The following is a 25,797-nucleotide window of genomic DNA, read 5'->3' on the forward strand; positions in this document are numbered from 1 at the left end:
TCTTTCCCTGTAAAGTGAAGCAGAGAGGCTTCCCTTCTAAATTTCTCTAGCTTTTTATTGTATGTATTTGTAAATTATTTATTGCAAACTGAGGCTCGGTGGTACCTTGAAAGAAAAAAAAATAACCTGTTGCAGTTATGTGTGTCGGCTAATCTCAGGAGAAGGCAGTAGTCAACTTTCCAGTCAGTCAGTGGGGTAGATGGAGAAGGAAGAGGTTATCAAAACGAGTGGAATGTGAAATAATATTACTGAACAGAGAGAACAGTGTTTTCCAAGTGCATGTGTTAAGCTGGGTTCATCCATGTCAGGCTGTGAATAATGCCCTTTCTTTGCTTCCCTCTGCCCGTGTGACTGGGACCGCTCTTGCATAACTCCCCAGTGCAAAATGGGATATTGTTTAACCAAGCACTGCTGTTGGGGCAGCTCTCGCCGACTCACTCCAGGGAGATGCAGAAACTGCTCAGCTTCAACTGAAGCAATATGGTGTCTTTTACCTCCTCTTCTATTGCAGCGGTTCTGATTTCTCTTGACCCTTATGGCTTGGCTGCTGCACTCTTGCTCCCAAAAATCTGTCTGGCCAGGAAAGCAGACAATTTGGCTGTGTTCAGAGCCAACACTTTTCACTTTGGCGGAACAAGGTGCTCTTCAAGCAATGGGATCAGTTGCCCTCATTTCTTCGGCTTGAGATTGACACCTCGGCTACTTTAGCTTGTACCTGCAAATATGGGCAGACACTAGAGCTATTTTTTGCATCATGCATTATAGAATAATGGAATTAAAATTCTGCAGTGATCACGATGACACATGCAATCAAAAGAATATATAGCTGCAATTCCCTAATGCACCTAATGCTAAGCTGTATGAGGCACTGAAATGCCGCATCTCTTTCAGTCGTTGTAGCCTTTGACAACTCCAGCAGGAAATTTCGGTGACAGAGCTGCCAGCTGTCAGCATTTAACATGGCCTTGCCAAAGGGATAACTCTTGGTGTTACAGTCTGCTAGGATTAAGTAAGCAGAATAGTGGCAGAGAAGCAAATTAAATTACTTTCTTTTGAATTAAAGGTCAAATTAAAAAAAAATTCTTTTGAATTAAAATTAATTTTGATTAAATTTGAATCAAATTTCTTTTGAACTCAAAGCTTTGAGTTACTTTCCTCCTTATATTTCCAAGACTGTTTCACAGAGGGCCTCAGGTGTGTGCTTAGAGGCATGGCTGGATGTGCAGAATGGGTGTCTTGCACCTAGGTCCAAACTCCTCCTGTAGGACCAGCCCAGGTTCGACACACAGTGGGCACACGCCTTCTGTGCCACTTCTGTGACCAGTATGGGCTCAGCCATCTTTGCAGCCGGCCAGTCTGGTAGCTGATCTCGGAGAGAGCGGGGCGTTCAGCTTTGTTTCCTCCCATCTCCTTTTTTGGTGGTAGGAACATGGAGCGAAAGGCTGTGTTCAGTCTCTGCAATGGTCTCGGTCTTTGTGCGGGAATCAAAGGAGAGTGGATTAGGGCCCCTGAGCTCCCTTCCTGTGCTTGCACTGACCCTCTAAATTACCAGCAGCCAACACTTGCAGAGAGATGTTTAAGCATCAACACAAAGTGCAGTTTGGCACAAAGGTTTTGTCAGTTCAGTTTAGCAGACTCGGGTAAGACGCTTACTGCCTTGCAGAAAGCTGTACTGTGAAAATATCCTTATAAACTAAGTAAATGGTACAACATGCTGATGCTGATACCGGGAAGCCTTGTAGGTATCGCTGTAAGCTTTTGCTTCGTTTGGATTGCAGTGGGATGTGTGCTTTAAAGCAGTTCTCTTTCAAAAACCACAGTGGAGCTGCTTCAATTTTTTGACCATTTGGGGAAATGGTCTCTGTCACCAGCGCCGAGCCGGTGTACATATAAGGAAGCGCTCTATTGTTTGTTCCTTCTCTTTAGAGCTGCGATCACTAAAAAGCTGACATCTTTATGGGATAATGTGGTACCCAGTGGTGCCTTTGCAGACTTCTTGCAATAAAAAAAAAAAAAAAATCCTCTGGTTTTCTAAAGGTTTATTTTCAAAGTAGTCTTTTCAGAATCTGTTCTTAAAGAGGAAGTGGCTGAGGCCAAGCCTGGGAAGGGCTGAATGCTTTGCCTCTCGATTTACACAGCAGTTGAGGGGGAGGACAGCGGTTTGAGGTGCTCGGTGTCAGGCAGGATCTGTCCCTTTGCTGAAGAGTAGCATGGTCGTATGTTGGTGTCCTCGGTAATACTATTGCCAGCAAACAACTCCAGCTTTGTGCAATACGTGAGCTGTGCATGAGTTCCCAGAACTGCTGTCCTAAAGTCGGGGCTTTTCACCTTGTTCTGATTTTTGTTCCTCTTATGTTAGGAGGGTTCTTCCACCTTGAGTAGTTTTGAGATGACTGTGAATGTGTTGTGGACTTAGAAAGTAGTTCAGTAGTAGTAGATTTACAAAGACAGAAAGTGCAAATTTGACCTTAACTCTCCTAAGTCAAGAAGCTTCTGACACTGCTTAAAAGATGGTGTGGGTATTTTGTTTTGCTGTGGGTTTTTGACTAACTCATCTTCAATAAGTCTTCAGCCTGCACCCAGAAAGGACGAGCTTGTATTAAGATTTTATTTGTATCCTGTAACATTCTTTTCTGGGGCAGTGGGGTTTTCCTAATGAATTTTTCTTATGTGCGTGCAGCTGCTTGAGCTTGTTGCAAATCAACTGTCAGTTTGAAATCAAAATCATTCCAAAATTATCCAAACTTATATCCAAAATTATTATTACAGAATTATCATTCCATTCCTTCCTCTCTTCTCTGCCCAATCCTATGTCATATCTAAAACCAAAAGAAATCAAAAGTTGATGGTTCTATTCCTGTGCTGACTCTGAGACACTTCAGAGTTTTAGATGTACTGACCTTTTTTTGTTTGTTTGTTTTTATTTTATTTTTGAAGTGGAGAAACTGAGGGAAATAGAAGTAGTCTTGAGTTTACTGAAATCTCTAGGAGCTTTCCCCAGTGCTCTGACTTTCAGATCAGGTTGTGTCTGCCATATCCAAGTTTTTTTTGAGTCCCAGAATAGCTTAAGATTTGCATAAAGGCATGAAACCTCATAATACAGTGTCACCAGGACATTAATTTTCTAGTCTGTAAATATAAGGACAGAGAGATACTGACGTTTCACAGGTGAAGTTTCGTTTTCTGTTCTCTTTTCTTACACCACGTTCCCTGGGTGCTCGCCATCAATTTCAGTGCAATGCAGGGAGTCTGTGTCTCCCTCCTCACCCATAGAAGACACGTCCGCTTACATGGCCTTGGGTAGTCATGAGCTGAATCACTGGCAAAGTCCTACTGAACATAGATGTAGAAATACTGCTGCTTAGAGAGATTCTTGGAATAAGTTGATCTTCCTGCCTGTGCAAATCGCAGTTATGCTGTCAAGTGGTAAACTGCTTTTCCAGCCTGGAGGCTGCCGCGCTGCGGGACGCATATCTCTTCATTAAGAATTTACACATCCTTAGAATGAAGAGTGCACTAAGCTATTTTTTTTTTTTCTTGGGCTCTGGAGAAATCTCTGATCTGTGTTTCTGCACTATCATCCTGCACGCACCGTTTACAGCATGCTTTGTCGGAACAGCAGGCAAGTCCCAGCGGAGCTGGATGCAGCGTGCATCACTGAAACCCCACAGACAAACCATAGAGCAACATCTCCAGCTCGGTCCTGTTGCATTGTGCATCAGTCAGATTTTAGTCAATTAAGACTGTCAGCAGTAAACTCTGCAGCATAACCCGAGATTGTGGGTGTCTGCCTTCTGCAGACTATAACCCATAATGGGCCTAATTTTTCAGGAGATGCTGAGTCGCCTGCCCTGTGACAGTGGGGCTTGTTGTATCCCCTCCCTCTCCTGCCCACCTCGAGGCACCTGCTGGCACAATGAACTTCTCAGCATTTTGGGAAGCGTTGTGCCATGCAAAGGTATTGTTAGAAGGTGGGCACGCTCTACATTGCTTGTGTCATTAATATGACAAATATTGCGGTGCATAGTTCCAGAGGCTTTGCTTTTCCTGTGCGCCGCTGTGAATTTATAGAAGTGCAGCAGCAGTGTCTCAGTGAAATATGCAGGCGAGGTGTGTTAGGGTCAGTCCTCATCATAGTGGAAAAGGGCCTGGCCTGTGCATTTCTTATTTGAGAATTAGATATTGCATAAGACTTGCCCGTGTTCTCTGCGTGGTGTTGCGTTTTACATACTTCAATTAGGCAGCTGCATTTCTTTTGCTCCGCAGATGGAGCTGGCTGAACCCTTCTGTGTCTTTGTTTGTGATGTGGGTCAAATTTCCCATCAATTCAAGTGCAGTCTTTACTTGGTAATGTGATTTAAGGCCATTAGATTCGCACTAACGTTATTTCTCTGGGTTATGCAGACCCCAATCTCCTTCTTGAACTGCTTCCTTCCTAATGGATGATGTAGCGTGTGAACACAGGGAGTCCCTCAGGACAGTCACTTGCGTTTCTGGGAGAGTAAGCCTTGCTTACAACCTGCCATCTGTGACACTGTATATAACAGCTGTTTCCCTTTTGGAGTCATGACTAATTGAGGAGTTTCGATTTCTAGTCAATAAAGAGTTAATGACTGCAGCGGGAGTGCCGGCAAAGCTTCGTTAATATTCGTATGTATCCCATGCACGAACTGTGTTTGGTGTTAGAGATCAATGAACAGAAGCACCAGTCAGTTTTAGTGCAAGTTAAGGAAATCCATCTGAACTTACATTTCCTCTTAGCGGTAATGCTCTTCCTAGCAATTTGGCTGAGTTTCATAACAATACAACTCTATTGGGAGGTAAATTGCTAAAGGAGCAAACAATTTAGGGAGGGAAAGGGGGTATGGGGGGGGCTTAAGAGCAGCTTCTGAATTAAGGATCAACTGCAGTTTGAATCAAAATTGTAATATAACCAGCATTTTTAGCTAATGCAAAGCAATTAGGTTTTGCTGTGCAGTTGGAAAGCTTGTTTATAGTCATTCTGTCAAAACATTAGAACTGATATCTTCACATGTTTAAGAACTAAGGGAAAATAAAGCAGAGACCTCAGAATTTAGCTTATTGTTTGCAAGTTGTTCAGTGTAAGTGAATGTATTGTACCCATAAAGCCTGGGTTTAAGGCTAGCAAATTCATACTGGTAACTTTCTTCAACTCTGACTATCCATTCTGCATTGGCTGTGTTTGTAAATTCTTTCTTGGAGAGAGATGACTAGAACCCTGAGCAGTATTCAAAGTATGAGCTAAGCAATATATTATACAGTCCTGAAATAATTTCCATTATTTATATTCCATATGTACATTTATACACCACTAGATTTAATTGCTTATATTACTACAACTAAACAGATCTCCAGAAATCATTTAAACATTGTTGGCCACTGCTCCAACCACAGCTTTTCTTGTTACCTCCTCCCTCAAGTCCATGTAACCTTCAACCCACCGTGAACACCTCATTCTTTTGTAAGAATGGTATCCTCGTGAAACTGCATTTCTCTGAGCTGTGTGGCAAGCTACTGGCTGTTAGCAGGGATTTGCAGTTTGGTCACCCAGAGTTTGGAAATTTAGTATTCGTGACATGAGAATAGTAGTGCAAGGAGGCAAACTTTTGGATTCCAGGCACGGTTATTTCACTCGGGCCTTGGACCTGTGCATTGAGAGGTGCTTCTCTGGCCGGTGTCGTTGTGGTTCTTGCTGCTGTTCTTAATTCTTATGTAGTGGTCCTTCTTTTACACAATGTTTAGACTGCTCTGAGCACTTTGCACACTGAATTGAGGTGACTGACTGGATGCCAGAGAAAAGAAAAAGCAATACACTTGTTTGATAACTGGGAAATACAGCACTCAAATTTGTGCAAGGGAGTCTGCGGGAGAACTGAAGTCTAAAGTCAGGCAACCGAAGTCTTGGGCTCGTTCACTTAAGCAAAAATTTCGGGTAACCTCTAGCTGTCGGACTCCATTAATCAGCAAGCAACTGTGCCTTTAGTCATGCTGCAGGACTGGTCATATGAGTGTAGGAGAGACAGTTAGGTGAGTCCTTGTTACAGTATGATTTTTTTTTTTTTGATTTTTTTTTTTAGTAGTGCAGATGTAACCAGAGCAATTCAAGAGCTGTGCTAGAGCCTTCTGCGGCGTGCTTACTGGGATGCTGTCCCAGCTCCATTAATTTGATCCGCCTTTCTTGTTAGAGCTTCAGTGGTGTTTTGTAGCTATAGTATATCTCTTGTTAGTGAACACTTCTGTACTCTGGCAGAATTACGTGGAATGCAACTGTACTAGATAACCGTTCCTGAGATGTGGTGATGAAGATTTTTTCCATCCCCTGTCAGCGGTTTGCTCATTCATGTATTATATTCAGCCAAAGGATTTTAGCGATCCACAGATTGTCAGATTTTTTTTTCCCCACCTCTTTTAATGTTAAAAGTAAGGATTTTTCTCTTTGTTTTTTTCCTGTTAGTTATTTTGCATCCCCCCATTCTGCCTTCCTACTTTCAGGAAAGCAAATTTCAAAACCTTTTTCTGCTTGCCTGTTCGGAGAGACCAAACTGGTTATTATAAAATAGCCTCCAAATCAAGCTCCATTGTTTACTATGTAAATCAAAGCCTGAAATCCTGGCCCTGTTTTGAAGTCCATGGCAGTATTCCCACTGTTGTTAATGATTCTGCAAACGCTGCCAGTGTTGCTGCTACCAAGAGGCGCCCCGCTGCTGTTCATGATGGTGCCTGCTCGGAACAGAGAGCGGCTATGTGAGGTTGTCCGTGGAGGGAGGACCAGAGCCTGCAGCTGAAAAATCTGTGAGCAATTGAAAGCATTCCTGAAATTGGTGAAGTGTTTCTGAGTCTGCCTTTATCGTTAAGTTATTTTGAAGGGATTGGGTAGTTGGGGGAGGAGGGGGAAGGCAGGGGTGATTTTTTTTTTTTTTTTTTTGTTTGCATTTTAGTCTGATCTTGGATTTACCAAAGACAGATCTATTTTGGCAGGCAGTGGCCTGGCAGTGATGCATCTCACATGCTGTCTGGGTTTTAAAAAAAAAAAAAAAAAGGCGGGGGGGAATGGGAAAAAAAGAAAAAATAAAGAAAACTACACCAAAGTTTTGACTGGAAACTCTGCCATTCTGGACAAGAGTGACTGCTGAGAAGTTGAACTGTTCCACTTAGTGTGGATCAGCTGAATAGCTGCCAAAGCTTTTTTCTGCCCTTTTCAGTTATTCATATCACTCCCACCATAACAGCCTTGAGGAGCTGCATTTTTTGTCTGTGTAAACCCAGAAGACAGTGTGTCTATTGACCCTCTTGCTGTTTCTGGAATGTGTCTCAGAAAATTGTTCTCAGCAAAATATCCTTCATTCTTTTCTGCATTGGACACCAAAATGGCAAAAAGTGTACTTTTTTTTTTTTTTAATTTCTCTTACATTTAATCATCAGTTGCCTTTCATATCAAACCGGATTTTGGGGGGATAAAGTGTATGCAAGTAATGCTATACATAGATTTATTTTCTGAATTCTCTAAGAAGCAGCATGTAATGCATAGCAGCTTTATAACATTTTCTCGCACCTTCAGGATCAACCGTGCCCATCATAAAGATGTCCATATCCCTTTTCTCTATTAAAGTTTCCTTTTCTGATTGCTGGCCAAAGGCATAAAGTGCTAGGATTGATTTCAGATCAGTATATAAAGCTTTACTAGTTCTACATGCTTGCAAGAACTATGGAGAACTTTCCCTGTCCGTAATTCTGTTGTCTCATTCTGGCATGCAGTGATTACTTTAGTTGCATCATATTGCTAAACTGCAGCGTTTTTCAAGGTGGTGAAGAGTAAGATCAGATTAAATATATCTCCTTAGCACAGGTCACTTCAGAGTAAAAGCATTGCAGGGTTAACTTTCTTCCAATTTCTGATTTTAAAGGGGAAAGAAATACTTCCGTAAGTACTTCATTTGTGAAAGATTTCGGAGCACCAACGTCCCACCCTGGTATCCATCACTTAGCTCAAGCCTGCCATCTCTGGATTCCTGGTGGAGTAATTTAAAAGTCTGGAACTAACTTCTGATGCTGCTTGAAAGTCTGTTTTTTGCAACTCAGTGGTTAAGTAGAAAATCTGCAGGAAATGTGGTTAAAATAATCTTGAGATAACAATGTTGTTTTCCTGCTACCTTGTAGAAGAGATAGAAGCCACAGTGTGTGTTGCCAGTTCATCTGGCTATTGAGTTTATTGTTGTTTTTCACATAAGGTAAAGTGTGAATACTTTAATTTTTTTTTTTTTTAAAGTGCTGAAGATGACCACAGTTCTACCAATTTTTAAAAATCAACACTTTGAAAGTTACTGCTGCCTTGCAGTTAGCTACTGCCCTGCGTTCTCCCCCATCAACTAGCAAGGCTGTCTAAAGAAAGGAAAAAATTGGTTTTCATTATGTTTAATGACAATTCTTTGTAGGTTCTGCGAGAGAAGAGGTCATACATAATACGCCTTACCTGCTGCTAGTGTGCTTTTAAGTAGCTTAGTATATCAGAGCCACACTTTCTTCACCTAGAGTTCTCTTTCAGAGTTAGTTATAGAAAACTCTCCTCTAGTGTGATTTGTTTAAATCTGCTTGCCATGCGCTGGAAACCTGAAGTTTACCTCTATGCTCGTTGCAAGGTTAATGGTGTGGCAGATAGTGGGCTGCCGTTCATTCTTGGGTGTGCTTTTCTTGATGAAATGTGCATTGGCATATGTGACCTTCTGGTTTTGTTGCTGCCGCGTGAGATCAGAGAGGAACTGCCTTAACAAAAACAGACTTTGGAGAAGAGGCGATACGTATACACAGTGTGCATGCTTTTTTGAGGACAAAAAGATGTTGCAAAGGTATGTTCTGGGAGGAAGCGTGCAAAATCTGTCTTTTGCAAATGCGTGCAGAAGCACACATTTGAAAGCAAACTGTATATACCCTTTTCTGCGTTTTCATGATGCTGAAAGGTGACCTCATTCTTTCTTCCTTTCAAGAGGGGAGAGAATTTTTTCTTGCATTACGAGTAGCTAGCCTCGATGCCTCTTACAACTGAGTAATGTGGCAGTCTGTAGATCTGCATCGGGGTGTCACGTGTGGTGCTGGAAACATGAGCTCTTGCTCACTCATCCCTGCCCGGTTAAAGGAAAGTGTGTGTTGACTGAAAGCTGCATCCCACTATCATCCTCTTATATTTGAAGTCATGGTCTGGTCTTCCAAAGACCAATTATTGCAAAGCCTTTCCTCCTGAAAATACTGTTCAGAGCGGATATTTTAACATTAACTCTAAGAAGGCCCCCAACAACCCTTCTCTGAAGCTGTTTGCATGCTCAAGTGAGCAGTAAAGAAGTAAAAAAATTATTTTCTGTAAAGCTCAACTATAAATTACTCCTGAAATACTCCTGTGACTCTGTATGGCTCCAGGCCGCTGCAACCGTTACTCTGAATGTAAAACTTAACGTCATCAACTCATTTTTATCATTCTGTGCTTCAGCAGAGTGCAGGAACCTGGCTATAAAATACAATTCTGTTATCTGCAGTGATGTTAGAGTAAATGACATACTAAAATGAAGTAATAAAAAAATTCTAAACTTCTTTTTATAATTTTATTTTAAGATCCAAATACCTCATTGGAAAAATATTTAAACTGTTTGAAGCTTGCCAAATGCATTAAATGGCCAGGAGAAACAAAACATCACTGGGGCGCTCATACAAAAATTCTTGGGTTTGGAATGTACCCAATTTTACTTACTCATCTGCTGCCTCCTCTTATTTGGGGCCAGTTAAGATCATTTTGGAAATGGAGTGTCTACTCCTGTATACATCTAGCTCAGAGTTACTTTGCTCGCATCCAGCCAATGACCTTGCTCATGAAAATGAACTCTGATGGCTTAATGTTTGCCGGATCTGCCTGGAAATGGGTAATAATGGATTTATTGTTTTTCTGCTTCAACAATAGAGTCAAGGGACAAATTCCTGAGTTGTGCTATTTAAAAAAAAAAAAAAAAAACCAGAATAAAAAAAAAAGAAGAGACAGCTGTATGAGTGGGACTGGAGCTGTTGTAGAAGTCAGCTCGAACAATGGGTTGCTCTTGGGTAGATGAAGAGAATGGGCCTCACAAATGGATGTTGATCTGTAGCAGCTGGGAGTTGAGGAAGGGGTTGGGAGACAAGCGCACATTACTCTTACAGCTGTCCGCCTTTCCATGCCTGACTTTGTTTTGCTGGGAAATTTGTGTTTGTAGTACAAGGCTGTATTGTTTTCCACTCATATTTAATGTAGCTATATATGAGTGTGTGGATGACATAATTTAATAAGGTATATAGCACTTGGGTAGAGAAAGGATTGATAAGGCTGCTTGGCATTTCACTGCAGCAGGTAGATTTTTCTGAAGGTATATATGCATCCTGTACTGGAGTTAGTGGACAGTTAAAACTCCTGGGGAGCAAGCAAAGTTGAAAGTCTGTCTTTTATTGGATTTATTTATTTGGTTATAGTCTTTCCCATTTGGTGCTACTGTTTCATCTCCTATTATGCACTCAGTGCCAAAGCATTTTCTCATTGAGATTGAATTATTTTTGTAAAAGAATGTGAAAGGGATCTAGGAAATTCCTACAATTGACTGTGCTTGCAAAAGAAATAGATGAATTGAGGTGAAATAAATTATTAGGTGAGATATGTGAGCTGGACAAATGGGAGGGAAGCCTATTTCTTTGTAAATTGAGATTTGAAACCTTCTGGCAGAATTTGTTACCTTCCAGTTACGATTACTAAAATGTTCCATGATTTGGTATTTCATGGATTTATTGTCAGGAAACTATTGTCTGCTTGGAACAGTTAAAAGACTAATCCTGTCCTGAATTCTTTTTAATGGGCAAAGTGGAGTGGGGCTGTGTGGGAGCAGGGGGAGCAGCAGAGCTCCGGCCGGCTAAAGGCAAAGTGGGAGAGGGGAGAGCTTCAACAAGGGGACGCAGGACAGGGGGCGAAGGTGTACAGGTGCAGGGAGCTGGGTAGGAAGGGGAGAGAAGGAATAGTTGCTGTATGAAGGCCAACTGCAAGGAGGGAAAAGGCAACTAAAATAAACAGATGGGATAGGCAGTAAGAGAATAATATTGGGCAGCAAAACAGATAACAGAAGGCCTTGGGAAGCAGAATTGCAAGGGGAGGAATCTGAAAATATAAAAGGGTCACTCAGGGACAGATTGTTCTAGGAAAGAAGTCGGGTTAATTGCCCAGTGCTCTGCTATGCTGAGTGGCAAAGCAAATAGTCTGTGTGGGTAAAAATAGGAAGGGAGTCGTGTCTCAGCTGCTCCTCAGGCTCCCCTTTCCTTGTGCACTTCATGCCAGTGCTATTCATGGAACAGTAGGTAAAGGACTTTAAGTTAAGATGTTTTGTCATGATTATGTTGGCGAAGGCATGTGAAATGAGATAGAAGTGTGTCGTGTTTCTTTTTTTTTTTTTTGTCACTTCCCTTTCCTCAACAAATACTGCTAGCCAACAGGTAAGTAGTTCATTTGAGCAAAGCGGGTGCCGTTCAACAGGACATACGGTAGAGCAAGAAGTGTGTCCACAAGCGTACAGAAAACGTGCATGCCCGTTCAGTGGGCTAGTAGAGGGGCAAACTCGTTTCAGTGTTCTAGGTGCAGTGCCAACAGAGGTTGTTCATGGAATGTAAAATGGTTTATGGAAATAGCGCATTGTAACACAAGAAAAGAGCAGCAGCAGTGTGCACACTGCAGGCTTATGCTTGATGGAGATGAACTGTTTCACAAGATAGGACTAAACCAAAAGCTGAAGTGTTCAGAGACCCATATGCTGGTGTTCTTGTGCTGCCTGCTGGTAAGGATAGTAGGATCAAGAGTAACACAATGCGGCTTCTTTCCACATAGTATAAACTATAAATGTCTTTTGGCATTTCTTTAGGCAAGACAGCAAGCCCAGCTGCGACATCAAATGGCAGAAGACAGCAAAGCCGAATATTCTTCCACTCTACAGAAGTTCAACAGTGAGCAGCATGATCATTACTACACGCACATACCAAACATCTTCCAGGTAAGGGCACTGGTGGTGATCTAGAGTAGCTCATAATCTTCTGATACAAACAGAGGGGCATACTACACATCTCCTAAATTCTGTGACCCTGTCTTTTACTATTTGGTGACTTTCATTGCTGTTAGCAAATTTTATATGCAGTCTGCCAACACAAGAGATGGAGAGCTTGGTAGGACCAGTTGTCCCTTTCTCTTAGACTACATATCAAGTGATAAGGTGACATTGAATTGTCATGACAGATTACGATAGTCTTTGGAATCCTCACAATCTTGCTCTGTTAGACCCTTGTGTCCATGCAGCTGGGGAATGAGAGCATTATTTGCATTGTTGGGGCAGGAGTCAGCTGGGCATCATTGCATCTGTAAAGCCTCACAGCCCTTTATAACCTGTCTTCAAATCAGACTGCACAGATGTTTAAATTTAAACCACAATAATTCTGTAGCAATGAATGTCAAAGGGTTGAAGCAAGCTTGCTGATTATGTCTTAGGGTGCCTAAAGAAAGACTATAGAGAAAGAACAAAAAAGCCATCAGATTTACACTGACTGAAGTTCTGAGTTTGTGCTTGACTGAACGCAGAGAGATTAATGTAGTAGAACAGAAGTTCTAAATGACTGTTCCATTGTAATGGGTCATAAGCATCAGAAGTGGAAAATACAACCTCTTTAAGGGAGAAAATGTCACATGCTTATCATCTGATGAGAAATAGCTGACGTTTGCGTAGCACATACGCGTTTTCTTACCCCTAACTGGAACTTCTTAGTTAAGTGGACACCTCCTCTTTTGCTTCATGGTATTTCAGACCAATGTCTTGAGATAAATTATCCCAGGCATCAGATATAAAATTTTTGCAATGTATGTGTATCTAATGCTAGATCTGGTAAGCGCTATGATTTGTAGTTGAGCATGCTTAAAGTACTGCAGATGTATCCTTTTCACTGCCAGTGCACCAGTAAGCTCTAGTGCTTCCTTTTAGGTGTTGAAATAAGTTGTTTTGTAAAGAATTTATGTTGCTCATGGATCAGTCAAGGCAATGGGGATTTTTAAGCTGACAATGCTTCATAATATTGCTGCAGTCTAATGTGAAACAGGCCATTCCTGTTCATGCCCTTCTGTATCCTGTTATAATGTGTCATAATAGCGATATACCACATCCAGTTTCCCTCTGTGGTAAATGAGAGGCCCATGGAATACATGCTGGGGATGGTGGCACTGAATCCATTGAGCAACAGGGAGCATATGTTGAGAAGCCCCGGTGAGAACAATACATGATGTGTAGGACTGCCTGTAAACCAAAAATTACCTTCTAAGGACAAGGAGAAGGGGGGACATCAAGGTTTTTGTTTGCTTGGGTTCTGCAGTGGAATGAAAATAAGATCTTTCAGAACGTGCAGAAAATGAAAGAATTTATTGTTGCAGAAATTCTCTTAAAAGTCTTAGCAGCCATCCTTACAAAAGTCTAAAGCTGGGGTTTTGACAAATCAGCTTTTTTAACATAAGAAGTTAATTGAAAAATTCCCAGTAATAGTAACAGAGATTGCTTTTAGACTGGCATTTTGATGTTTGAGGGAACAATATCATTTGGTGCCTCCGTGAGAACAGCTGTCCTAATTTGTTCTTAAAAATATGTTTAAACCATAACTTTTAAAGCAGGTGACATATGCTGGGGAGAAAACTTGATTGAAACTGTAATCTGAATGATCTGATAATCTTGATATTTGATCTGAATGAAATGTAATGTTTTAGAAAATACAAGAGATGGAGGAAAGAAGAATCGTGAGGATAGGTGAATCCATGAAAACTTTTGCAGAGGTTGACCGCCAAGTGATCCCTATCATTGGAAAGTGTCTGGATGAAATAACGAAGGCTGCAGAATCAATTGATCACAAGAATGTAAGTGTTGCGTTGTTTGGATTGTTGATTGTCATCTTTAGTATTGATTCCTTATGGAGACTTAACTCCTGGGTCCAGGCTGCAGCATAAGAGTTTTATAGTCATAGAAATAAAACAAAGGATAGCTTCTTGTCCCAAGCTACTTCATTTGAGGCAGGATGCGCTCAGATTATTTCCCAAATCTTTTTAACACACAGGAATGCCTCTACTTTTTCCTTTATCTTTTCTTCCCTTTTAGGAATATTCTCTCCTTTTACTAGGTTAGTTACTTATTGAAATACTGTAATTGAAAAATAGGCTTCTGTGTAGAGAATAAGGAAGATAGTTGGCATAATTCCAGATACCTGATAATCACCAGTTCTTATTCAGATGAGTTCTATGTCTATCGGTCAGAAAACTGAGTGTTGCAGAAATGTCTTCATTCCAGTTAGTTTTATAATAATGGAAGTATTTAAAGTATTTGCTACATAAATTATTGAAAACAACTCTGGCAAAATGTCTACTTTACTGTAAAACCTTTCTTTGCAGATTTGAGTTTTGCTAGCAATCTGTAAATGAGCTCTCGCAAATCTTGATTTCTGAATATCATTGTAGGAGTAGAAAGAAGCCTTCCTGATAAAAAGGCTGATAAAGAGTTGGGTTGAGCTTCCTGATGTACAGTTAGCACAAGGGCAAATGTGTTTTCTATTTTGTTTTCAAAATGGTCTGCTCCCTTCATAAATGAAGCCTCTACTTGCTCTTTCAGCCCTTCTCATGGACCACATCAGTGTTTCAAATACAAACAGCATGTGTCTTGCTGGCTGTTTGAATTTCCCATACCTCTTTTTCACTGGAATCTTTTCTGAGCTATTCAGTGCCCAGAGCCTGGAGACTGCCATTAACTGGCAGCGTAAGCCTGAGGCTGAAGTTTTGAAATGAATCCACTACTTTCTGCTCAGCAATTGCTCTCACAGAGAGCAGCGTAGGAAACCAAGGAATCTGAAAATTACTCTTTCGGGGTGGGAGAAGGGGCAGTTGGGGCACAATTCCCATGGTAGAACAAAGTACCATTCTTGAGGTACAGCTTTTGGTGCTGTAGGGTGGAATCGTGTTCGGGAGATTCGTATCTAAGCCTACACTCTGCTTGAATCTTCAAGTGAGGTCCTAGCAAAACACACACAAGGCTTACGCTAGGTGTTAGAATCAGCGTGAATTTTATATTCAGGTTAGTCTTTCTTGGACACAGATAAGTCAAATTGATGGCTCATGTGCACAAGTACGACATTAGAAAATGGTGGCTTAGAACATTGATAACTAAGTGATCTCCTGTAAACACCATGCTAACAAAAATGTATTTAACCAAATTTATTATATCTGAACAATGACAAAGGGTTTAGTGTGTTCTATCTGCAAAAGTTATGTCCATAAAGGCTTCTTTTTTCTTAAATACAGTAAAAGATTTTTTTTTCATCTCCAGAACAGTAGTTTCTAACTTTCTTGATTCCGATAAAAGTGATATGTTTGTTCCTACCCTTCTTGTAGCATGCAGGTCCTGCCACTTTACAAGATGGCCATAGTTGCACACAGTAGCAATTTAAAAGCTGTGTTTTTGTCTGGAAGATAATGTCCTGCTTTTGCCACTAATGCAGAGTGTTACAGCAGACCTTTCCCATCTCCCCCCTTAACATTCTAAGGGGCAAGTCTGGGCTCTTTCAGGCTACCATCAGGAGAGTTTCTCCTTTTCCTCAGAAGATTCAAATTCAAGGTTGTCTTCCCCACTCATCTTTTTCAAGCTTCAAGAACTTTGGATAGGAAAGTCAGCTAGAACTGTGCTGTAGTCAACTTTGAAAATGAGGATTCCAGGAAAGTTGAATGCAAGGACAGCTGGTGATAATATAGCTAGTACAATGCTGAGCAAAACCGAGAGCCTGCTGAGCAGGAAAAGCTTTGTGTGAAACTCTGGGCCCACAGGGACATGTGTTTCCCAGCTGGGAGGAGATCTCCAGGATCTGGTAATCATAAACAAACATACAGTATCATCTAACTTGAAATATATAAGGTCAGACACTATGACACTGACAAGAGGCAGTGCTGCATTTGGAGTTCTTATTTGGCTCTTGGTATCCTTTGGTTTTGTTTTCATTTTTTTTTACCCAGCTATCACATACGGAGATGCTGAAGAAGGGGGGAGGTTAAATGAAATCTCTGCTCTTAGTGCAGTAGCTTCAGTTCAGAAACCAGAGCTTTAAATGGAACAACCGTAACTAATATAGAAGAATTATTGTTCAGAAACAAACAAAAAAAATAGTTAGAGGAAACACCAGTTCTATTGGCTTACTTTGTGTGCCAAACTTGTGTGAATTCTAGCTGAAATGATGCAAGAACCTGCAAGTTCTTCAGCTTTTTCTTCTGAGTAAAATATTATCAGCTGATGGTAAGACATTACTGTTTAAAAGGGAAAACCAAAATAAAAGCAGCAGAACTTTTCACTTCATGTAGGTATGTTGGAACTTTTTGATAATCAATTTTTGGCTTTGGGTAGGTTTGTTACAAACATTAGTCTACAAAGGTGAGGTTCATATGGTACCCGTGAACCACTATTACTTCTAGCATCAGAATTGTGTAGTACAATAGTAAGGAAGGATGTATTTATATAGTGACTCTGAAACTGTGGAGGTGCAGACTGCTGACAGGCTTTCTTCCCACGACCAACTCCGTGTTCCCTCCCTCTGTGGCTGCTAGTAGGATTCTGGAAGGTCGCTTTTCTTCCAGGTCCCCTATTTCTCTGGATAGTGTTAAGAATCAGAATGACGTATGGGACAGATTTATTACTTTCTATATTCTCTTCAGTTTAAATATTACAAAGTTCTGCCTCATGCCCACTTGCAAAGTGGCCAGTCTTTCAGGCTTAGTTACTAAATTAGAAACTGTGTAAATAGAATTGCTTTGTGCCCTCACTGAAGTGTATAGCATTCCCTCTAATAGCCGTAGAATCTGTCCGGATTTAGCTGGGAACACTGGTTAGCCCCGTGTTTCTAATGCAATTGTAAATATGCTGCTTTTTCATGTCCTCTTCCGAACAACTCGGACAACACAGAGGTCACGTTACAAGGCTAAGCTGTAGTGACTACGAGGTGAACCTATACAGAACTTGCTTCAGAAGGCTCTAGCAGCAGATAAAATTAATTTGTTATGGACTTTGGAGTTCCTGTTATGACATTATCTGTGTGATATATGGAGCGTGCTGGTTATTTTTAGCTCCATTGTAGTGGAAGGATGTTCTGACTAAATGGAAAGAACGCTGTAAAATTAAGAGGAAAAAATGAAAAGCTCCGTGCATAGGATAAAATACCAATAGAGTATTTAATGTAACCTTGCGTATGTTTATAGTGTCTTCCTTCTTCATCTTGCTTTCATGAGTAGTATTAATATCTTCAAATGTTTAGAATTCAGGAAGTTGTAATGTCAAACTAGGGTGAGATAATGGAAGGTGTTCTTTTACCTCCCTAAAAGTTGTGTAGGAATTTCACAGAGCACCTGATAGTTTGCGGATGTTAAACCTTAATTTTCTTCACAATCCCATGAAGACTTTTGCAAAGCTTTTCCTATATCTATGTTTTGCTCAATTGAGCCTGGCCTCTGGATATGTTCATATCCCGCTAGATTTCTCATGAACAGCGTTTTACCTACGGACATAAGCAGAATCTGTGAAATGCCTTCAAAGCAACAAGTTCATCTCTTTCATCTGAACAGGATGGTGATGCTCTTCTCTGGAGACTCATAAGATATTTGTGCAATGTGGCACAGTTTCTCTAATGATTTTAGAAGAAAACTTTTAGAACAGTATAACATAAAAAGCTCTCTTCCCAAGAAGTCAAGTAGATAAGTGTGTTAAAATTTTTGTTGAGTCCATTAGATTTAAAGGCATTTGGCAAGCTGCAGTCTGAATTTGAGCCTACGTATAATTAATTGTGTTTGTAGACCCAACTAGGAAAAATGCTATATATTGTTCTTGCTTTGATTTATTTTTTTTTTCCTTTTCCCTCCATCAAAAAAAAAAAAGCAAAACCATTATACCCAGTATACAGCCAGTGTGTGGCTGACTTGCCGAAAGGGACTGTGGCTTTAATGACAGTGCGTGGAGCTCCCAGCCACTGCCTGCACTGAGGGCTACTCGCGTGAGCTTGGACTGCTCAGTTGTTGGGTAAAGCTCGTAAGATAAACTCCTGTAGCTGAGTTCACAAGCACCAACTTGTCAACCTGTGGCAGTGTGATCACTCAGGAGCTCCGTTATATAGGAGTATTTATTGGGATTTTTTCACTAGTTTGCTTACAGCGCGTGCCCAGCAATTCTATACCTTAAATCTTCATTATGAGTCGCTTAAGTTCAGTTACTGAAGTCTGATTGCTTTTCTAGTCAGTAGTAAGTTTGTTTTCTAGTCAGTAAAGTCAACAATAATAAGCTCTTAGTCATTTTTACCCATAGACATGAAAAAACTTTAAGATGTTTGTATCAGAATTTTGATTTTTGTGTTGGAAACAAAACAGAAGGAATGAAAACATTGCTCGGTTGTGGTGAGACTCGGGGGTTGTGCAGCTCAGCGGAAGGTTGGAGTGAGAAGACCTGAGTTTACTCTTCCTAAGTGTCATCTTTATTTAACTACAATGCTTTAATGATAGTTATGTGGGTTTTATTTTCCTAAATAGATGATAGTCCTCTGCTTTTTAGCTGTTGGTATTTTGGGTAATGACTGGTCTCAGCGATACCTTTGCAAAATGGGTTGGAGTTTCATAACGGGAATAATGGACTATTTGAGACTAAAGCTTACTTGCTTTATTTCCGTAGATTGATTGTTTGAGACCTCTTAGGAAAGAAGGATTGTAGCCATTTATGATCCCAGTTGTAATACATTCTGACTGACACAGGTTGGAAAGTTTTTTTTTCTGTGTGGGGTGGTTGTTGTGTTCTTCACTGCTATTTATCACTTTAGTATCTGGGAGTATTAAATTTTACACATCAGAGTGCCTTGTTTTGGTGGGATACTATGCTGTGCCTAGGTGTGTTTTTTGGTTTTTTTAAAGCACACCATGGTAGCGAAAATAGAGCCAAGAAAAGTGCGTGCTGATCTTGAAGCAGAAGATGGAGAGACTTATATTGATCCCGGACTCTGGAAGGCTGTCCATTCCCGGGAATGAGACTGGTCCCTGTAAAGGCTGGTTCCCACACCGTAGAATTTTGTGTCCTTGTACTGTTTTTCTATGTCACCAATTTGACAGTCCTCAACAGAGATGTTTATACTTGTACTGGATCTGTCCCATTTCAGGATTCACAGCTGGTAATAGAAGCCTATAAATCGGGGTTTGAGCCTCCAGGAGATATCGACTTTGAGGACTTCACGCAGCCAATGAAGCGGACTGTCTCGGAATCCAGCCTTTCCAACTCAAGAGGGGATGGGAAGTCGGAGCCGAAGTTTGGTGGCAAATCCAAGGGCAAGTTATGGCCATTCATCAAGAAAAATAAGGTACTGACTTGCAAACTTGAGCTTGGTGCTAGTATGTGTATAGTCAATAACCTTTGTCTTGTCTAGTAATCCTGGCAATTACAAATATTTTAAGAGAATTTTAGATTCAGAAAGTTATTAACTGATGTGTTAATATGGTGTTTTGTTGTAGTCTTTCGTTACTTAAGTTTCTTTATACTTTGAGTATTTTTTTTTCTTGTACAATTTCTTTAATTATGTTGCAGTTTTTATATTAATTTAACTTTAGTTGTCACGTCTCTGCCATGGTCCATTTCTGTTCCTAACTCAGAGAAAGAATTGTATACCGCTTCCTAGTGCCGTGTGTGCTAACTAACATTGTTACTTTTGGGAAGCTTTAATGTGGCATTACTGTTTTGACACTTCTAAAACTCTCCTTGGCTTTTCATTTGCATTATCTTTTCAGTCTGTCCACTGGGTTCGGCGGTTGGGTGGCTGGGAACAGGGAATTGCTGCGATTCATTCTTCTTAAGCACAACTAACGGAGCATAACTAACGGAGCAGTTGACTTTTAAAAAAGACCATATTAACTTATGTATCCATTAAACTTTTTTCATTTCACTGTCATATTTTACACCATAATGCATGGCGGCATTTATCTGGGGTTACCAGAATGTGTCAGGCTGACTGGACTAAATCGGTTTTCAGTAACACTGATGGAAGCCCAGAGCAGCTTGATCTCACCCTTGCTCTGACCCATACCAAACCACTTCTACTAATGACAGAGTCAAAAAAAATCTACCTGTTCAAAGTGGATCATTCCTGTTGTGCCGGTATATGAGAGAACACGGCTGTCTGGTGCTTACATCAGTGTAGCCAGAAAAGAAAAAACCAGGACTAACTCCTGAGCAAATTCATAGAATAATTTGTAAAAGTGAAGTGTGATGCACATTACTGAGGTGTGATCTGAAAGCAGGAAGGAATGTGGTTTGTTGTTTTCCAGATAATAGAAACGCTACTGGGCACTAAGGTACCTTCCTTATCTGATCCATTTAAATTCAGGTATTTGAAAGCTCTATCCATATGCATTATTCTGAGCTGTCCACAGAGCAGAACAGGGCAATTTACGGGGATAGCGCTGCATGGAAGAGTCTGCATGAGCCTCCTGTCAAAATACTTTGTGCTGCTCTTCTGTTGCATCACTTACTAAAACTTCCATTTGTCACATTCTTCATTTAACACACTCTTAAATACTGCTTTCCCCCCTCTTTTGAACCATGGCCTTTAATATTTAATTATTTAATTGTTTTTTTTTCTCTGGATTTCAAATATTGGTTTTGATGCTTATTTTCGTTTTGTGTTTTATCTTTTTATTTTGGTTTTTATTCTGTCACTTCTCCATCTCTTATACGTAGCTTATGTCCCTTTTAACATCCCCCCATCAGCCCCCTCCTCCTCCCCCTGCCTCTGCCTCACCCTCTGCTGTTCCCAACGGCCCCCAGTCTCCCAAGCAGCAAAAGGAACCCCTCTCCCATCGCTTCAACGAGTTCATGACCTCCAAACCCAAAATCCACTGCTTCAGGAGCCTAAAGCGCGGGGTAAGTTCTCCTCTGGATACCTCTCTCTCTTTCTTTCTCTTTTCTTTCTTTCTTGCGCTTTTATTGCACGTTCTGTTATGTAAAAACTTTTGTTTTGTGAATGAATCCATTGTGTTTTATCACAACATGCAGACAAATCCAAGGAATCCCAACCTATAAAGCCATTTGTAGTCAAAAACCCCACAATGAAACCACAAAAAGCGCAGTTGCTGATGGAAATTACCCATTCGGGTTTTTTTTAGGGAGGGGGGATTGTCCAAAGAATGGAAGGAAGAGCTGAACGTTAAGTAATACTCACGTAGAAGTCAGTCATTAATTTAGTAGCCCTGGGTATGTCTGTGGCAGGGTAGGTTTGGAGGAGCACCATTCAGAGGTTTACTCTGATCCTGGTGCTGCATGTTGTCTACATTCACGTGAAGAGTTTTCCTCTCTGCGGGGTGATTTCAGCTCAATATCTGTGGCAGAAGGAGGACAGTAAATTAGGAGGGATTCTGGAAAGTAACTCTTCTGACCTGAGTTGGTGTGTGTTCGGGCATTCCCCGGAAAGGTCTGAGACCCTGCTGTAGTGGTGGGAAGAGGACTTCCCTGTATCCTATGGCCAAGAATGCCTCTGTGTGTGACTTCTGTTCCAGACACTCAGCCTCAGCTTGTGCTTCATGTGCTGCAATGTTAGCGTGCTTACCAAGTCTGAGTCTTAAGATTAAAAAAAAAAAACAACAGGTGAGATGTGAAAGATGAACTGATTCTAGGTGGTACTAAAGTTGTTTATATGGTCCGTGTGTGCTTGAAACCAGTGCTGCCATGTTGGTGGAGACTCGTGGGGACACGCTGAATTTAGTGTTCCCTGCAGCTACCTAGATGTATTGATTACAGTTGGCTCTAAATATTTGGGGATGATACTTCTCAAGGACCTTAACTGCATCCTGTAGCGTGAAATCTCAATAAGACAGGAAGGTTTGACTTGAATGCTGTAGAGAGCCTAAGAAATCCTGCTTCCCAACAAGTTTGTCATGTCTGCGTTTGGACCTCCTTAAGCAAATGATGTGGCTTAAACAGCTTTTTAAGTGTCCATACAAGAATTTAAAATCCTGCCACGCTCTTTAACTTTTTTCTAATTAGTTTTAAATGTTTTTTCCCCACGGTTTTTGTTCTTGGCAGTTTGGATGTTAATGAAATATCTTTGCAAAAATACGAAGTTGAAAAACTATTTATAACAGCCTCTAGTAGCTCCCATTCTTGCAAACTGTGGAGGAAAGACTAACTAAGAGTTTCACAAACATTATGTGAAGAAACATTGCAAAGCTGGGGGGGGGAAGAAAAAGTCAAGTTCCGTGTTTAACTTGTCTTTGCAGCCTTCCCTACGTACATCAGTGTGCAAAACTGGAGGCCAGCGCGTCTTTCTCTGGGCATTTCCCATTAAGTCCACAGATTTTGTTGGTTTCTGAACTGCCTTTCACTTCCCAGTGCTCTGATGCACACAGTTTAAAATTATATTCTGTCTGCAAAAGCTTTATCAGTCTAGCATGTGAGCTCCAAAACACAGATGAGATGTTTTGAGGGGTTAGGGTTTGGGTTTTTCAGCCGAAGTGCCATGTGTTAGATGCTGGTTTATGCACTGTACAGTGCAGAGAAGCTGGAAGCCTCTGTGGCTGACCTTGGGGACTCACCTTGGGGTCTAGGTGAAACTGGGACAACGTTCGGTGACACAGCACCACCGTTAGAAGTGCAGTGTCCCTGTCTCCTTTGCTGCTGAATAGAGTAGGAAGCGTGGCCTGAGTTTTCCCAGGTCAGCCACTCTGTTCCTGTCCATGGCATCAGCCGTGGCTATATTGGTAAACTGATGTTGAAGTGTTTCTGTTGAATTAAATGCTCTCATTGGTGGTCTTCATAAGCAGTAAGTAAAACGACAGGTCCCTGAGATAAAGTTTTCCATTTTTCAAACAAAAAGATGACTTTATCTTCCCGGAAGGTTGCATGTGGCAGAGTTGTGCTGAGAAGTTGCTGACCTAGCATGGCTTTGGCTCCTAGCTTAAGGTCCTTAAATTATTTCCTCCTATAAAACTTACAGGAAGGAGACACAAGTGTTCAGTATTTTAAAGCATTTTTTAGAGCAGGCCGTAACAGCAAGGAAGTGACTACTTTAAAAAGCCCAAATTCTGCTCCAGGGACTGTGCTGACATTTAGGGCTGAGGGCTGGAGTTGTATAAAAGTAGAGATGATTTCAGTGGGGAAATTCAGCGGTTAGTTACAGAGAATTGAGAACAGCGCTGTAAACAGTATTTTGTCTCCTCTGGTTGCAGACAGTATGTTTTTAAAAAAATGTTTTGTACAGAATGGTTTTCAGTTCTTTGCCGGGGAATTGCCATTTAATGGGACATTCAGAACCACCAAGAAATCACGTTTCTGGTGCTTTTCACTGGGGAAGCGGGAAGTTTCTAAGCTGTCCAGAGGAAGGTTCTGTAAATGCCCCTCCTTCCCTCAGTTGCAGTTTGGCTCAGAGCATCTTCTCAGTGGCTTTTATGGGTGGAGATGTCTTTCAGTTCTGCTTCTGTAGCAGCAAACCTGGGGGATGTGGGAGGTAGGGGCTGTCTTGGTGGCATCTGCTACAGCAGGAGGGCACCTGGCAGACATCCTCGTACCAGGTGAGGCACTTTGCGGAGTAAAGCACTGCTGAAGGTGAAGGTTTGTCTTGCGATCTAGTGCCCTGATAGTGCCATTCACGGAACAGAGTATGGCAAATAGTGCTGAATATTTCAAACTTGATTTAAAAATTCTAGGTTTTAGTTCCCTGGACGCTTCACAAGTTTGTATTTCAAATGTACAAATTCTCACTTGGAAACTATTTGGCCTTATAAGCAATTATGACTAATTGCTTTTAATATTTCCTGAAGAAAGGCCATTATTTTATGTATGAACTATCTAAGAAGTCCAAGCGAGTCTCATAAATTTTGCGTACCATATTGGTTTCAAGTGGTTTGTGTGAAAGGTGAAATAATGGGAACAATTCCCTTTAGTCTTCTCTGAAATCCCTCAAATTTCTGCTGACGCGTTCATTAAAAACGTGCAAGGGAAGGCTATTGCGAAATCTTCATTTAAACCTTTCACTATGTTCTCTTTCTATTTCATTTCCTTCCCCTGTTAGCTACCAGGATGTTTGTATGTAAATACTTTTCCTGCCTGACTCATCCTGCAGAGTTGGAGGCCAGCGTTCAGATCATCGTCTCTTTTTCCAGAGGGGAGAATTCAGGGCACTTGGTTCATCTAGAAATACGGAGTAGGAGAGGCTGCAGAGCTCTGGCAGCTTCCTCCGTCTGTTTTGAAAACTTGTCAAGCTCACATTTCATAGGTCCTTGGGGATTTGTTAGACAAATGGTCAGACTAAAAGATCATGAAAATGCCGTATGACCTTCAAAAATAAAATAATTCTAGCCAGGCAAAAAATAAATTGAGAACCACCCTCAAATGTTGTTAATTTATCAGATGAAAAATAAGTGGTTGGTATTTGTTTGAGCTTATATGGTTGATATGACCCACTTTATATTCAGTACAGCCAGATAATACTGTTAATTCTGCTTTTACCATATTAAGTTTTATAAGATTTGTTTTTCTCAATTCCTTTCCATCCCCCTGCCAAATCCAAAAGCATCTGAATTTTGCTCAGGAGCACGAGCAGTAATGTTACGAATACTGAATTGTGATGTTACCAAAGAAATTAGGAGGATGAAGAGGTAAAATGTCCTCTACACAGAAGAACATTTGATCTGTGCAGAAATACATCAGTGGAGCAACTTTTGGAAAGGTCATGCAGGGAGCCAGCAGGACAGTACAATGTAACAGGGGGTTGGCTCTGGACACTGAATAATTTAATTTGCTCTGAATATCCTCTCTGCACCGCTGGTTTAGTTCAGAGACAAAATTCCTTGCAGCAAAGACACCTTGCAGTAAAGGTGGCCATAAGGCTTTTAAGTATTATTTTAGGGTATTCAGCCAAATTGTCAAGCCCTCCTTCCTGGCTTTGTTGATAAACTGAGCTGTTAACTCCTACGAAAGCCAGTGTAACAATTTGTTTATTTTGGAGGAAACTGGATGATACTCCTTTTTTTGCATTGGCTTAAGGAAGGAGTGTGTGAAAAGGAACTACTTAATGTGAACAAGTCCAGTAGAGACTAATACCTTACTGGGAAAAACACCACCAGCAGAACTGTACGTTGGAATTGATTCTTGAAACATAAGTGAGTGAATGTGGAATAAAATTCCTCCATGAAGTCTTTCATATCAGAGTGTGTCTGGAGAGCCAGTATGTTTTATTAATTTCCTTATAAAGTTTTGGTTTAGCATCTTATGTTGCATTTGGAAAGAGAAATTACAAAACTGAAGTGGACTGGTGACTGTTAAAATGAATTATGTAATTAATAACGATATGCTCAGTCTGGTTTTAATTTTGCTTCTAAACCAAAAATCCAATGAATCTTGTTATCATGGAAGGAAGTACATGCCTGAACAATTTACAACAGATGCAAGGTTCATGTAGAGGCGCCAATACCAGGGTCAGTGGTCACTGCCGATATGAAATCTGAGTCTGTTTAAAAACTCACTAAATAAAAAAATTAGGTGCTGACTCTTGTCAGTGTCTATGGTTTTCTAATCACATTTTTGTATTTTCCTCAAAGCTTCTTTCTTCTACTCCCAACAGCAGCAATGTCCATTGTAGAAAATACTGTAAAACTCTTACAGCACTTGTCGTGGACTAGAAGAGGAGGGGGAGAAAGTCTTTTACACGGTTTTTGTG

At 40.9% G+C, this 25,797-nt stretch overlaps 1 protein-coding gene across 1 annotated transcript in view; it reads left to right on the forward strand.

The window, feature by feature from the left end:
• Positions 1 to 25,797, forward strand: part of FNBP1 (formin binding protein 1) — a 68,606-nt gene that overhangs the window by 26,231 nt on the left and 16,578 nt on the right. The window contains exons 7-10 of the mRNA XM_009887999.1: positions 11,931 to 12,059; positions 13,805 to 13,951; positions 19,255 to 19,452; positions 20,826 to 21,008. Coding sequence (XP_009886301.1) covers positions 11,931 to 12,059; positions 13,805 to 13,951; positions 19,255 to 19,452; positions 20,826 to 21,008 — 657 coding nt within the window. The remainder of the gene's footprint in view (positions 1 to 11,930; positions 12,060 to 13,804; positions 13,952 to 19,254; positions 19,453 to 20,825; positions 21,009 to 25,797) is intronic.

This window comes from Charadrius vociferus, unplaced genomic scaffold, assembly GCF_000708025.1.
Source record: "Charadrius vociferus isolate BGI_N301 unplaced genomic scaffold, ASM70802v2 scaffold56, whole genome shotgun sequence".
Taxonomy (NCBI): domain Eukaryota; kingdom Metazoa; phylum Chordata; class Aves; order Charadriiformes; family Charadriidae; genus Charadrius; species Charadrius vociferus.